We start from the raw sequence: 16,112 nt of genomic DNA, 5'->3' as shown, positions 1-16,112 counted from the left end.
CCGGGTGGTGGGCTAAAGTGTGGAATGTGGAAAAATTGGCACGTGCTGAAAAATTGACACAACAGAGCAGATTGAGTAGGGGTGTAATTATATCTGATAACTTTATTGAATCTTGGTGGCCTTTGTTGACATATGATAATTTGGAGGAATGTTCCAGTTGTCCTCCTGCAGACCACCTTGTCAGCTAGTCTGAACTAATTAGAAGGTGTTAATGGGTTTTAGAAGAGCTGTCTCAATTATTGCTTTTGTATGTCTGATTTTTGTATGCTTTTCTATATCCACCGATATGTTTATTTTGTTTGTAATGTTTGAAAATTCAATAAAAAGTTATTAATTAAAAAAACTCAGATTGAGCACATGCACAAGATTTCATTTTTATTACAAATTAATATTGGAATAACTCTTGGTTCTATTTTTATAATCCCCTATATAGATCAGAATAACCTGATTAATTCACTCTTACTTTAAACACATAGTTTAACATACAGTTTCTTAGGGTAAAGCATACATTAGATGTGCATTAAGTCACTTGAAAGTACAGTACATAGCCAAAGTAAAAATCACAAAGTTGACCTAAATATAGGCAACTGAGTGCAAACCAAGAAAATAACTGACCCACTGAGCCATTTCCAACTGAGATCAGCTGAGCAAAAGTTTGTAGACTGTGGCTTAGGAAGAGAGACTGCTTTTCCAGTACCGTCACCGTAACGAAATAGTTTGAAAAGATCTGCACTACAGAGCTTTCCTCTTCAACTTCATTGTGAGTTTCAGCTGTGCTTTAGATGTCTGCTCTCCCCCTACAAGTCCTCAGTAGGAGAGAACACATAGGGGCAGTCATGTCTCATGGTCAAAGGACTGACTGATGTTATAAGGTTCAATCAGCTTGTCACCAAAGTTATTATGAAATTCATTCTATGTATCTTCCCAGTGTCCAGCAATCCTACACACTACCTATTTCTCATGGAACAGGCCATCTAGTTATTTCACCAATCGTATGTACTCTGAAAAGGCCATTGGACTACAACAATGAAGTCCAGTTTACTTGCTACCAACTTCTAACCCCGTACAGAATAATTATACTTAACAGGCTCAGTAACTTTCACTGTTCTACTTGGCGAAACATGTTAAAGAGTTTTATCAAGCTTTTTAAAAAGGACAGTAGTAAGATTCTGTCTTGTTTCCCGTTTATAGCATACCACAAATTTGAGTTTGAATGAAAAAGTATGCATCCTTCCACAATGCAGCTCACTCCTATGTGTGCAGCTGGCAGGCATAATAAACCTTGTGTGTGGTAGTAAAAGAGTGGGAAACACAAAGTATAAGTAATCAAATATAATTTATCCTGTGTTGCTCAGTTTTCTTTTCCAAGGTTATATAAAATCTCTTACAAAGCAAAGAACCCACAGAAGTATGCAAGCCTAATTATAGAGACACAGCATTTTGAAAGCTATCTCAGAATATAGAAATGGCACCCAAAGACATATTGGCTTAGACAAACATTTCAACATTTTAGGCCTGGTAAATCTCATTTTAGTCCAATAAAGAAGGAACTATGTCAATTAGATGACACGTGCTGATCCACTGATTTGGGCTTCTTCTAGCAGCTTATGGACTTTGTGGTCCTGGAAGGATATAGATTTTCTAATTAAACCAAGAGTCATACATTATTTTAGGTATCTGCAGGCATGAGGTAAAATTCCAAGCACACAATTTGGTTGCTTGGGAAAGATTATATTTAGTAACTTTTGTGGTCTTCAGATTGCTATAGAACAAAATAGTTTTCAAGGCAATGCTGGAGGAGGCAATTTTAGCTCTCCCTTTTGCAGAGCTATAGGCTATAAGACTTCTCTCTTTGCAACACAGCCAGCTGACAGGGACAAATTGTACCATTGGTCTCACCTGAAAGGTGATTTTCATAGGAAGGGGCCATCACTGTGGGTAACAGTTCCACCTATCGTGCGAAGGCAAGAATGTTTTTGAAGTCAAGACTAGGGACGTCATGCCCCTCCCACTCTCCAGTTCATTCGTAGCGAGTCTAAAAGAGATATCTAAAAATACAAGAACAAGGCCAACAGGCCCGCCAGGAAAATAACATAATAGTCACATGCATAACAACATGACTCTAACCTAACTACATAACATAACAGAACTAAAAGTCTTGACTTCACTCTTACATTTAAATATAATATGGAAACAATAACATATAACCCATTGATAAAATCACTAGTCATCCTCCAACTGGGAGGGTCGTGATGGCCCCTTCCTATGAAAATCACCTTTCAGGTGAGACCAATGGTACATTTTCCATAGGAAGTGGGCCATCACTGTGGGATGTACCAAAGCAACCCATATAGGGAGGGACCACCCACATGTTAATCCTCATTAAGAACCTGTTGCAACACTCGTCTGCCAAAAGAAGCATCAGCAGAGGCATAACGATCAATTTTATAATGTCTTATAAACCAGTGTGGGGAAGACCAGACTGCGGCCCTACAAATATCGGCAACAGGAGCATTAGTAGCAAAAGCAGCCGAAGTGGCAGCTGACCTAGTAGAATGAGCTGTTATACTAACAGGAACTGGCAGCTTCAGGGACTCATATGCTAAGGTAATACATGCCCTTAACCAACGGGATAAGGTAGGATTGGATACTTTATGCCCCATAGACCCTGGATGAAAGGATACAAACAGAGACTCCGTTCGTCGAATCTCTTGGGTCCTAGACAGGTAGGTCTTGAGAGCCCTCCGGACATCCAACGAATGCCAAGCCTTCTCGAGAGGATGGGTAGGATTCGGGCAAAAGGAAGGCAAAACAATGTCCTGGTTGCAATGAAAAACTGAATCGACCTTGGGACGAAAGGAAGGATCAGTCTTCAGCACAACAGAGTCCTTATGGAAGACGCAGAGGTGTCTAGCGGAAGACAATGCGCCCAACTCCGAAACGCGTCTGGCAGATGTGATTGCAATCAGAAACAGGACCTTGAAGGACAGAATACGTAGGGGCACAGTTCTGATGGGTTCAAACGGAGGGCGTTGCAAAGCCTGCAGAACTTTCGGCAAACTCCATGAGGGGAACCGATGGACAACAGCCGGAGAGCGTAGGGCGACTCCCCTCAAAAAACGTTTGATGAACGGATGTGAGGAAATATGATCTCCAGGAGAGGACACTGAGAGAATGGATGACAGAGTAGACGCATGTCGACGTAGAGTGTTGGGTCGAAGTCCCATCATAAAGCCACTATGGAGAAATTGGAGCACCTGGTGCACATTGGCCTGGGATGGATCGTGGTGGTGGGACTGACACCACTTGGAGAAAGCCACCCAGGTATGTTGATAAATGCGAGTGGTAGATGGTCTTCTCGAGGCCAAAATAATATCAATCACAGCGTCAGACAGTCCAGCTGACCTCAAGTGTCTCCGTTCAAACGCCACACTGTTAGATTGAGCCAAGTAGGGTCCTGGTGCAGTACTGGACCCTGGGATAAGAGGTCTGGCGTTACTGGAAGTGTCCAAGGGTCCATCATTGACATTGCCAGAAGATCTGAGAACCACGGACGGCGTGGCCAAAATGGTGCTATCAGAACCAGCTGTGCCCTTTCGGTTCGCGCCTTCCTCAAGGTTTTGGCTAACAATGGTATGGGGGGAAAGGCGTACAATAGACCGTCTGGCCACGGTGTTGTCAGAGCATCCACTGCTTCTGCTGTTGAGTCCAGGTATCGGGCAAAGTACCTGGGAAGCTGGCAATTGTGACTGGAAGCAAACAGGTCGACTGAGAGGGCGCCGAACCGACACTGGAGACGATGGAAAATGGCTGGATGAAGTTTCCATTCTCCCGGGAAGACCTGTTGTCTGCTGAGCCAGTCTGCTGTCACATTCAAAATCCCTTTGAGGTGCTCTGCTTTCAGGGATTGTAGATGTTGTTCTGCCCAGACAAAGATGAGGGAGGCTAAGTCCTGCAGAGGACGAGACCTGGTGCCCCCTTGTCTGTTCAAATGTGATTTTACACACGTGTTGTCTGTTCGAATGAGCACATGATGCAAAGGGAACAGAGACTGAAAATGACATAGAGCCAAGTGGACAGCCTTTAGTTCCAGCCAGTTGATGCTTCGAGCTCGCTCTGCGTTGGGCCAAACCCCCTGAACATACTGGGAGTTGCAGTGGGCTCCCCAACCTATGAGGCTGGCGTCTGTGGTCACGACGGTTCTGCGGGGTTCTCTGAACGACGTGCCCTTGGAGAGGTGTTGAACCTTGGTCCACCAGCGGAAGGAGAGGCGCAGAGCGGGGCTCAAACGAACTTTGTGATGGTTGGAGCTGGCAATGTCTTTTTGAAAAGGCAACAGAGTCCACTGAAGGGGCCGAGTGTGAGCTCGAGCCCAGGGTACAATGTGGATTGTGGAGATAAACATCCCGAGCGCTCTGGCGAGAAGCATGACGTCTGCGGATGTTTGTTGCATCAGGGACCTTGCGATGCTTGTGATGGCAGTGATGCGATCTGGAGACAGGAAGACCATTGCCTGCAGGGTGTCCAACATTGCCCCAAGATGTAGTAGGCGTTGGGTTGGTTGGAGATGGCTTTTGTCGAAGTTGACCAGCCAGCCGTAGGTCTGCAAAACATTGAGGGTGATCATTAAATGATGATGAGCCAGCTCTTCAGATTTGGCCCGTATAAGCAGATCGTCCAAATATGGGTAGATATGAACCCCTTGGGTCCGAAGGTAAGCCACTAGGATGAGTAGCACCTTGGAAAATACTCTTGGAGCAGAGGACAGGCCAAATGGCATCGCTCTGTATTGAAAATGTTGGTGGCCAAAGGCAAACCGAAGAAACTTTCTGTGGGCTATGCAAATGGGTACATGGAGATACGCTTCCTTAAGGTCGATAGAAGCCAGGAAGTCTCCTTCATGCAGACTCTCGGTAATGGAATGGAGAGATTCCATTTTGAACCTGCGGTATGTTACAAAACGGTTGACAAACTTGAGGTCCAATACCGCCCTCCAAGATAAATCTCGTTTTGGCACAGCAAATAGGAGGGAGTACACCCCTTCTGATCTCTCAGTTGTGGGAACTGGCTCTATTGCCGCTATGTGCAAGAGGTGATGTATAGCTGTCTGCATGATGTTGTGCCTGGCTGGTGCCCTTGGGCAAGGAGACGGGTGGAATCTGTCTGACGGGGTTGCCCAGAACTCTATGGTATAGCCATAAGTGAAGAGGTCCCTGATCCAGGGGACCGTAGTAAGGCGCAGCCATCGATCTCCAAAATTAAGTAATCTGCCACCTATGGGGATGGTGTTAATACTACTTGTGTAGGCGAGGACCTCCCCTATATGAGGACGATGAGTTGCCCCTGCGCCCTTGGTACTGACCTCTGCCCTGGGGGCGTCGGTTCCAGGAGCCCCTGAATGCGTTGGAATCATAGGGTCTGAAATCGCAGCCTCGTCCTCCTGGTCGCGTTCCTCGAAAGGGCTGGTTAGAACGAAAGGAGGGAAATCGCCTGAGGGGCCTGTGGTCGATGTTCTTGATTGTGGCTAGAACCGGTTTGTGGGCGTCTTTTGGATCAACCAGAACTGCCTTTAGAGCTTCCTCACCGAAGAGTAGAGATCCGGAGTAAGGAGCTTTGGACAGGTTCAATCTAGCCGCTGAATCAGCTTGCCAGTGGCGAAGCCAGAGGGTGCGACGAGCGACTATTTGAGTCGTCATGGCTCGTGCCCCTAATTGGGTGGCATCCAAAGTGGCATCGGCCACAAAGGCTGCTGTCTTACGTAACTTCAATAGTGCTCTTTTGAAGGCGACAGGATCAGGGTTATCGTCCTCTAGAAGGTCATCCAGCCACATCATAGATGCTCTGGAGAAGATGGAGGCTGAGGCAGAGGCACGCATGGCTAGGGCAGTGGCCTCGTGGTTCTTGCGGAGGGCGAAGTCTATTCGACGTTCAGTAGTATCTTTTAGGTGGGATTCCCCTTTCCTGGGCAAGATAGATCGTGAAACGAGGCGAGCGATCGGTTCATCTATGCCAGGGACATCTAACTTGGTGGCGAAGTCTGGGGCTAGGGCGTAAAGTCTGTCAGCCATGTTCTTGAAGCATCGAGCTTTGAGCGGGTGGGCCCATTCTTCGGAAGCTAATTTGGCAATTGGGTCTGGCACCGGGATGTAGTGTTCAGTAGGTGCAGGGGATTTGAGGACCTTGGCCCCTTTGAGAGTTGGAGCGGACGAAGTTGAGGGCGCAGTCTGGAGACCAAGGGTATGAAGTACCCTACGTGCGAGCGGTTGGTAATCTGAGGTATTGAACAAGCGATACGATGTATCCTCCTCATGATCTGAATAGTCGCTCCAGTCGTCTCCTTCAACATGGTCAGTGAAAGTTAACTCCTCCGCATACGAGGCTTCGTCCGTACATCTGCCTCTGGCTACATCGAAGGGATCTGGCGAGCAGGAAGGATGAGCAGCATGGAACGCGCGTTGGTCCATGTTGAGTGGGGGTCTGGCAGGAACCTGTGGTAGTGACTGCATTTGTGTGAAATAAGCCAGCATGGCTTGGAGTTGGGAGAGGAAATCAGGAGACAGCTGCAGACCAGATGTGTGAGATGTATGTGCCTGGTGGGCTATTGGAACAGATGTCTGAGGCGGTAAGCCAGAGGTAGGTTCGTTAGGCGAACCGTGAGGGGGAAAGCCAACAAACTCTTCCTCGTCAGCGGCAGGAGCAGGAGAATGGAAAATATCACTTATGTGTGTCTGTGCTGTGGTGGTTGTTGGCACAGAGACATAACGAGGGCGCTTTGGTTTACTATGGCTGGAAAGATGTTTTGTCTTAGCCAGTGCTTTGGCATGTCTGGTCTTAGACGTGTTAGTATGTTGTGGCTTGGCTGATTGTGGCATGTCTGGCTGATCTGGCACCATGTGTGTTGATGGTGACATGCCTGGCTGTTCTGCCATCTTATATGAACCTGGGTGCAGTACACTGCCACGGAGGGGGCAGGATGTAAAGACCCGAACTGGCACAGCGTACTACCACGGAGGGGGTAGGATACACTGGCAGATGGCGAATGCACTGCCACAGAGGGGGCAGAATGCACAGAGGTATCAACGTTAATATAATATAGGCTGTTTTAGAGTTGGCACACTCAGATTAGTGCTGTAGGCTGGGTTTTTGGCTTGTTCACGGCCCCATAGGGGGCAGGATATGTAATGTAAATCAGATTTAGTACAAGTCAGCCACTGATATTAAAGCTCCAGCCTTGATAATGTAATCCAGCCACTAGGATTAAAGCTCCAGCCTTGATAATGTAATCTAGCCACTAGGATTAAAACTCCAGCCTTGATAATGTAATCCAGCCACTAGGATTAAAGCTCCAGCCTTGATAATACAATCCAGCCCACTAGGATTGGAGCTCCAGCCTTAATAATACAATTCAGCCACTATGATTACAGCCACAGTAAAAATGTGTGTAAATCAGCCTTGTGTAAATTTGTCAGCAGCACATATACACAAACATACAGATAGATAGCCTGCAGGGGAGGTCTCCGATGCTTAAAAAATGGTAATGAAAAAGGCGGGAATTTTGAATTTCAAAAAATGGCGCCCAGAAAAACGGGCGGGAAAAAAAAAAAACGATCAAAAGGGGGCTGAGGAAGAAGGAGCAATGGCGGCCGTCGGAAGCGAACTGGGAGAAGGGCTGCCCAGCACGGACTCGCCGAAAGCCGCAGTAGCGGCTCTGGAAAAACTCTGGAAGGGCAGGTAGAGGCAAAAAACGGCAGCCGCCGCAGAGAGAGCCGCAATAGCGGTCTGTAAAGCCCTTCGCAGTGGGATTTAAGCCACGTAGCGAGGGCGATCTGTGGTAAGGAGTAAGAGCGGGAGCCGCAGCTGCAAGCTCCCGCTGAGATCGGATCAGCCGCAGCCGCGGCAACGATCGGGGGGGGAAGGAGGGTGGATTCCCCTTCCCTCACAAGCGATCAAGAGATCGGATCAGCCGCAGCCGTGGTAACGATCGGGGGGGGAGGGAGGGGGATTCCCCTTCCCTCACAAGCGATCAAAAGCGATCAAAAAGAGAACCGCAGCCGCGGTCACTGAGGGAGCCCCCTGGCTACGGATACGACAGAGCCGGGGGGGGGAGGGGGCTTGAAACTGCCAAAACAAAGAGAGCCGCAGCCGCGGTCTCAGAGGGAGCCCCCAGTCAAGGAAATAAAAGAAATTAAATAGCCTTGAGGAAAGGGGGAAGAGAGCCGCAGCCGCGGTCTGAGGGGATCCTCAGTAGGCTAGACACAAAAAACGGAAAAAAGGTTTTAAAGAGAGATAGACTTAGCTAAATGCTACGTGAAATTCCAATCTTGTTCGTACGAAGGCAAGAATGAACTGGAGAGTGGGAGGGGCATGACGTCCCTAGTCTTGACTTCAAAAACATTCTTGCCTTCGCACGATAGGTGGAACTGTTACCCACAGTGATGGCCCACTTCCTATGGAAAATAGCTTTACTTACAATGTAAATTCATTTCATATCATTCATTAATGGTTTATTATTGGAAATGGAGTCACTACATTTTACTGTTCCTTTCAATGAAAATTTCAAAATCTATTCTAGTGTTAATAATCCAAATTATGACATGTTGTTAAATTTGTCTTTACAAGTACAATAAGAATGAACTGCTACATATGTTTATATAACATGCACACATTTCAACATGTCACAATTAAAAAAACACTATCACCCATGCCTTTTTAATATCCAGAGTAGACTACTGTGATGTGCTCTAAGTGTTTGGAAACTGTAGCTGATGCAGAATGGTGTGACCAGACAGTTTCTAGGTACCATTGAAGGGATCATGTTATTCCCTTGTTGTTTGATTTCACTGGCTCCCAGTTTGTTTCCAGGCACAATTCAAATAATTAATTATTATATGGAGTTTGGGCACAAAGTCAACACACAGTATTACCCTCCCAAGTGACTCCATATACAAAGGCTATGATCTGGTGGTGGGGCTGATGGTGTATATGGAGCAGGACTCCCCTAGTCTGATCTATGGGAAAGCTGACGGGTCCGAGAGAGTCTCACAAGCAGTTTATCCCCAGAAACACAGTTGGCTTGTGGAGGGTGGTCCATTTCAGAAGTTGCTGTTCAAAGTCATCAACACCCCCTCACTGAACCACCACTTCAAGGCTTCTTAAAGCCATGTTCAACCAAGCACCAAATTGCTTAATGCAGCAGACACCATACCCACAACTTGGAGGGTGGGTACTTCCCAACCTGACTGGTACTACAGATCCAAGACTGAGATTTATCAAAATAATAAATTAAATCACTGAGATTTATCAAACAACAATAAATTAAATCACATGCAGAAAAGTAAAAAGTTGCAAGTATTATGAAGAACTATCTAACAATGAATATGTTATCTTTCAAAGGATATGCTCTTCATTAAATTATTATAAGATTCTGCCCCCTTCCTACAAGAAAGCATTGATTTCTGCCTATTGTTCACTAGTCTGGCAAAATATAAATACTACAATGAATAAATAAGATGAATTGGAAGGGCAAATTCCACTCCTAGCAGAAGGCAACAAACGGTGCCTATAGTTTTTCCAAACTTATAGCAATCACACCTGAATTAATCAGTTGGATGTTTACTATGGTCAACTGACCAGTAAGACAAAATATAAAGTACAAAATCACAACCTCAATGAAGCCAACAGTTAAAAAACTGACAAGAACCAACAATCACAACAAGTCTATCAGACATGACAACATTCAAATATTTTGCTACCTGTTCCATAATAAATTTATTGGTTCCCTCAAGGAAGATACTCAGAAGGGTCTGTAAAGATTAACCAGGAAATGGTCTCATAAAACATATATAACACATTCTCTAAGCTCCTGATAAAAACTACAGGAAAAGATCATGAGAGGTCATTTAGACTTCTGTGTGGTTACATGGACAGCCTCTAACTTCCAAGGGAACTCTAGCAACAACAAAAAAGGGAACTCGAGCAAATCTGCTATCTAAGATCTTTGAAGGTAAAACATTAAAATGGGCTCTTTGTGCTTAGGTATTGGTAGAAATTTTTTAAATGGCATAAATTATTAGAAGCAGACCAAGTCAGGCCCAATGACTATACAGTAGATGGCCCACTAGGTAATAGATGTAGCTCTTGCACATCCATATATTTATTCTCCAACCACAGATTTGCCTTGCACTAATTCCAGTGATAATAGGGAGAAACACCAACAGCACAATTTCCCCCCAATTAACTCACTTTTCCACAAAGACACAAAAGAGTCAACCAGCACCTGATATGTCAGAGAGTTGGAAGACGCAGAGGAGAAAATTTGTAGCCAATAATAAATAGAATACATCCATGCCAAGCTACTTAATGAGCGAAGATCAACTTCCAAATTATGAGAAACATCAACAACACATTTAGGTATAGCTCTGAGAAATAAGATTGAATTCCTTCCAAAGAAAATTTGACCCCTGAAAACCATACTGAGGCTCCAAACAAAAGCTGGGTCACAACTTTTGCAATCTACACATGGCTGCCGGAACAAATTTACCTCCTTTTGTGTAGAAAAACCCTAATGCTCTTATTGTATGTTCTGCTTTGACATTTACTAATTTATCCTTCACTTTCTAATGGGTAGATGCATGAAATGAGATCCCAAGATACTTATAAGAATCAATGTTCTAGTCTATCCCCATCCATGGTCCAAGAATACCTTCCTTTTTGGAAAGACCATAATGTTTGACTTCTCATAGTTAATGGTTAGAGATTTATTTCTATAATAATTTGCAAATCCTGCAAGCAGTTGTCTAAGTCCCAAATGGGTTTGTGACATTAAAACAGCATCATCTGCATATAATAAAATGTAAACACATGAATTAGACAAACTGGACCATCAATTTTACCTCAAACTATCAAGAACAAGCATCCATAAAAAAGCCATCAAAACAGAAATGGAAGCAAGTCATTTATGATACCACCAATAATTATACTGGCAGAAGAATAAAGGGTGACCCAAATTCAAATTGACTTCTCTTCCATAGAGCCACACAGTTCAGTATCAAAATAGGGGCCATCTCAACATGCAAGCACCTCTCCCCCAAATGTAATCTCTGTCTTCAACAGCCAGAAATAATGAGGAGAAACGCCATTTCTGACCATATGCCACTTACTGCAAAAGAGCCACTGGTTAGTTCAGCTCTTACCTCTTCTAACTGTACTGACTTTCTAGCCTGTGCAACAGTGAAATCCTAAACCTACTGGGAACCCTTAAAGGACTTTCTGACACCTGTTAACATAGGATATTTGCTACTGGGCAATTAATTCTTCATTCTATCTGCTGCGTTTAGATTTTCTTCAGTGCAATACAAGCTGAAGCATGTCACAGTAGTAAAGTTTTAAATAAAATAATAATAATCTTATAGTATCATTTTGGTTGATTGTTGTTTCAGTTCAGTTTAGTTCTGTTGACACACTACATGTTGCCTTCATACAGAGCAGACTATATTATATCTGAAGTGTCAGGGCTAAAGAGCTAGTTCGCAGTTGCTATGCAGCCCTTCCCAAAAGCTGGAAATGCTTGTTGAACAAGTGTAGCAAGAAGTCCCCCACCCAGGTTTTCATATGCGTACACACTAAAGTTATCACCTTATTAACGCTTGCCACTGCTTCTCCATTGCAACACAGCCCAAGTTTATAACTGTTATAACTGTGTCTCATGTATACACTTCATATTTAGAATTATGGAAGAATTACTACATTTTCAAAATGGAAATTAATCTACCAGGGGATTTTGAAAATTTGAAAATTGAAATATAATTAAACAGATTTATTTTCAATTGCTACCAGATAAGAAAAAATTATTGACTTTAAAAACTTAGCTTTCAGGTTATAATCAGTTTTAAAGTGTTTAAAATCTACCCAACAGGCAAGCAGGCTCCAGCATATTCTAGGCAAGGGAACCTGGGACAACATGTGGCAGCGTCGAGCACTTCTCTTCAGGGTTCTAGCTAGGCAGCTATGTCCTTTTCCAGGATACTTTATGCCATACCCCTCCACCCCGCAAAGACACTCTCCATTCTGTGGCCACTAAGCACGTTTAATCAGCATTCGGTTGCTTTAGATTCCCCCTCCTTGGGCTTTTTCCTTCTTTTTTTTTGTCCTTTTGCAAACCTTGAGGTTCCACTAAGCCTGCTAAACAGTTCCCTTCTGTGCATGGATGATGCCATAAGGATGTATACTTTTATTATCTAGAATTCTAATGCTATTAATTTTAGAAACATAATATGGTATTGAAATATTCACATATCAATCAAAACACAAATAAATATCAAAAATAGTTCCAAAAGTCACCTTCCCCCCAAACCATTAGTAGTTAACACTTCAGTTGCCATGCCAAATGCACAAGTACATTCCAATTGCTCAGAAAGTTGGGGAAAATAGTAACTAGAATTCCAAGATACATCTTAAAATAAAAACTTCATATTATGGGCCCAAGGGAGGGGGTCAACGTAAGTGAAAACAAGTGACTAAGATCAATAATCATGATAGCCTTAATTTTAATCCTCCCACCCCTTATAGCTCCTACCCAATGTCAACACATAGCTAGTGTGCCTCATTCTGCAATATTAGCATAATTTTATTATCTTTGGCTAGGATCCAAAGAGCCCTTGGCGTGTATCTAAGGCACTTGCACAAACATGCAGAGAAGTTGTTGATTCTAACTTCCAGGCATAATGAATTAAGCTCCAGAAGATCTCTCAATTCTCAGAGATGTCTTTGTGGCAGGTGCTATGCATAGTGATGTCGATTTTCCAGAAAAAAATTAATTGGAAAATTTTCTAATGCACAAAAATAGGCTGGGATCTGATTGAGAATAGTTGACTTACATTTAGTAAACAAAACTAAAATGTATTCATTTTAATTGCAAGTGCTATGTGTCTCAAAAGTTTTTTTCTGAAAGCAAAAAGGAACTGAACTGAAATATTTGATGAGGAAGATGGAATGTTAACAAGCTAATTTTACCATGCCAACCTGGCATTATATATTACTGTTATCCACTAATCAACCAAGCTTAATTTTCACTGACAGCACTCTTATAACTAGGAACAGGAATTGATGAACTTAGCTTCTGAAGCAGACTCACCTAATCTGCACTAACCAGAACAATATGCAGATCAGATGTGGCTCCATTTTGGAATCCAGCATGAGTGAAAATTTCTCGTGCCAGATTCCATTACAAGATGGTCTGAGGACTCCCTCTCTTCTTTCTATAGTGCCACTGGCCTAGAGCAGCAAACATGCCAGGCTCCATCTCTTGTGTACATGGAAAATCCTCCCTGGAGCAATGAAATCTAACAATGTGCTGCTGCTCTCAGGGAGATTGTACATTTAAAAAAAATGGCTTCCTTGTGTTCACTTGTTTTTGCAGTTACTAAAACCCTACAGATTTTTTTTATTCCCACCCCCAGCCCAAATTCCACACATAAATGGGTTGCCATTCTTGAGTCGGCACATGTAAAAAGAAGATCGACTCAGATTTATCCATTCATTACTAACTATGACTGCAGCGTTGGATTCCCCATCTTCAGGGGATAGGGCCATGGATTTAGAGTGGGAGAGACAATTATCCTTAGGGCCATCACCAGATGTCCCTACTAACCAGAAGGTACTAGTGCAAGGGGAATCTGTTGAGCCAATCATGTTGCCCTCCTCTGACTCAGAGCTCCACCTCAGAAATGGTAGTACAACCACGCTCTCTCCCATACCATCAAAGCCAAGCACTGTTGAAGCAGGCTGGTTGCCTTTAAATAAGGAAGCTTCTTGCACTGAAGGTGGAGCTAGCCACACAGTGTTGCAGCTCCTATCTAAGGCTCAATCTGAATTTGATGTGCTCAAGCAACATTTGAGCTCTGCTTTTATGGAATCTATAGCCTGACACTTGCATGGAGTTATGCAGAATGCCAATGAATGTTGAAGCCCTTGCCTCACCAGAACCTGAGATCTTGCCCTGCCTTGCCTCACTCTGGTCCAAACCTCATTTTTTGTCTTGGGTCAGAACCCTTATATTGATAGAACAGGCACCTTCAGTTGCACTCTTTCTGCAGAAAACTAGTTACTTGTTAGTTCCAGATCAGATTGAGGTGAATCTAATTCAGAATTATGTTAGTCACATTCTCTTTCCCTAACGGATGGTTCTGCCACAAACCTGTTGGCACCTTATCATGCTCCATCCTCTACAGCAGTTGTACTCGTGACTGATACAATTTTGAGACTATTCAGGTTGACCATATTTTATAGATTTATTTACTGACTTATTTACTAAATTTTATAAAACACTTTTAGAATTATACTCCATCCCATATCACTGAGAAGGAGCTCAGCCAGAGAAGTTTTAATGAATACATCTTTATGAATCCTAGCAAATGTGGCTGTTGGAAAAGCCAAGCCTTTTCCCCAAGAAAACAGTTTACAATACAAAACAGCATTGAACATAAACTTAGAATATCCAGACAGTCTCAGCTCCTCTTACGGAGGTTTGAGTTATTTTATGCAGGTTTGCTGTTTTAGTTCTATGCAATGGAAAACAAATAACTTTAAGCAATTATAAATTTGGTATTGTGAGCCAAAAATTTGCAAGTATTCACTTACCAACACTGAATCAACCTTCTTCCCTAAACTATCTAAAATCAAAGTATAAGAAGAACAAGTCAACAGGGATGCAATTAGTGTTTAGTGATTTATTTTTTACAGTTTACTGAGATTACAAATTTCCATATGACAATAGCATCTTGTAATTATGGTACAGAAAAGATTGCTAGTACTACCAAAAGATCAGCCAACAACTTCTAGCTAGCTTTCTTCAACAGAGAAGTGAAATGGGTACATGAAAGACTGCAATGATGAGTAAGATATGCAGCAACTGATATATTTAAGAACTAGTATGCTATTCATATAGTCAAATGAAAACCAACTTCACTTTAATATGACAACATCTATAATAAAATCAATTGCATGCAAGAAGCCCTACTCTAATCCCCTTTTCCCACAGTCTGAAACAAGGACACTGGTAGAATGAAATGTAAAGAACGAAAAGGAGAGCTCCTCCACTAGGTCCTGTCATCTCTTAATCAACATGCACACAGTATTAATATAGCTGTTTCCCACACTGCAGAAACCAAACATCCTCATATATTTAATGATTACTGATGAAACATTTAGAAGGTGCTAATACAATAAAGCAGATGTGTTATGTAACAGATCCACTTACTTTTTTCTCCTTCTCATGGTGCTTATCCTGAGAGTGAGAGGAAGAATCACTTAAACTTTGATCATATGACCTATTAGATCCCCGTTTGCTCTTTTTCTAAAAAGACAAAATATATATACATATATATATTCATGAAATGAATATACATAACAGCCATCTAAACTAAGTCTGACAATCACCTTATCAATCAAAAAACAAATTCGTAAATTTACTCCAGAGCTAACCAAAACATTCATAATCAAAACAAAACTGTTCTGAGGAGTATGAAAAGACAAGAATGAAAAGCCTGCAATCTTCACTGCCACTATCTGTATATTTGCCTTTGGTAAAGCCAGTATCATACGCTTAAAAGCATGATTTTGCTAAATTTGCATATATTAAGAAATGCTTGTGTGCTCTTTCTGATTTAAAGAATTAGCACCTATTAGCTGTTTCTGGCTGAAATAATTAACATTTTCTATTCATTTGCTCATTGAAGCTGACAGTTAAAATGGCTGAAGAGCAAAAGAAAGCCAACCCATTTCAGAATCAACAGGCAAAGCATTTCCAGGTAATCATACCTTTTTAAAAAAACGTTACAATACATAAAGAGTCAATCCAAATCACTACCAACTTAAGAGGCAGAATTTACATTAGACTTGTATTTTTCACATTCTTTGTGCAGCATTTATTTATTTGCATAGTGCTTAAAAATAACTGATAAATGCTTCAACAGCTTTAGCGTCAATAAGCCTTAATATAACATTGGCACATTATTTACTTGTCTTTTTACAGTGCTGTAGAAAATAGTGCACAATTCTATTTTTTTTCTGTGGATTAAAAACAGGAACATCTAAAACCAGAAAATGCAAGTTTG

The 16,112-nt window shown here is 42.5% G+C and overlaps 2 protein-coding genes across 12 annotated transcripts in view; both read right to left on the bottom strand.

Moving 5' to 3' along the window:
- Positions 1-16,112, bottom strand: part of MLLT10 (MLLT10 histone lysine methyltransferase DOT1L cofactor) — a 205,217-nt gene that overhangs the window by 132,373 nt on the left and 56,732 nt on the right. For 9 of the 11 annotated variants that reach the window (XM_061587689.1, XM_061587686.1, XM_061587687.1 and 6 more), the window contains one exon: positions 15,257-15,352. The exons of the other annotated variants lie outside the window; for them this stretch is intronic. In XM_061587689.1, the coding sequence (XP_061443673.1) occupies positions 15,257-15,352 (96 nt within the window). The remainder of the gene's footprint in view (positions 1-15,256; positions 15,353-16,112) is intronic. 11 annotated transcript variants of the gene reach the window in all.
- Positions 1,638-7,501, bottom strand: LOC133365571 (uncharacterized). The gene is made up of 2 exons (XM_061587685.1): positions 5,363-7,501; positions 1,638-4,603 (listed from the first exon to the last, which is right to left on the bottom strand). Exons 1-2 carry the CDS (start codon positions 6,927-6,929, stop codon positions 2,373-2,375), a joined length of 3,798 nt encoding a protein of 1,265 aa, XP_061443669.1. The 5' UTR covers positions 6,930-7,501; the 3' UTR covers positions 1,638-2,372.

The sequence above is a fragment of the Rhineura floridana genome, chromosome 10 (assembly GCF_030035675.1).
Source record: "Rhineura floridana isolate rRhiFlo1 chromosome 10, rRhiFlo1.hap2, whole genome shotgun sequence".
NCBI lineage: Eukaryota > Metazoa > Chordata > Lepidosauria > Squamata > Rhineuridae > Rhineura > Rhineura floridana.
This window is presented reverse-complemented; position numbering and strand designations above follow the sequence as displayed.

Bases quoted from the DNA above. Each gene is read 5' to 3' on its own strand.
- LOC133365571 (XM_061587685.1), bottom strand. From the start codon at position 6,929: ATGGCAGAACAGCCAGGCATGTCACCATCAACACACATGGTGCCAGAT. The intron at 4,604-5,362 runs GTCAGTACCAAG...AATGTTTTGCAG, and splicing joins CCGACGCCCCCAGGGCAGAG to ACCTACGGCTGGCTGGTCAA.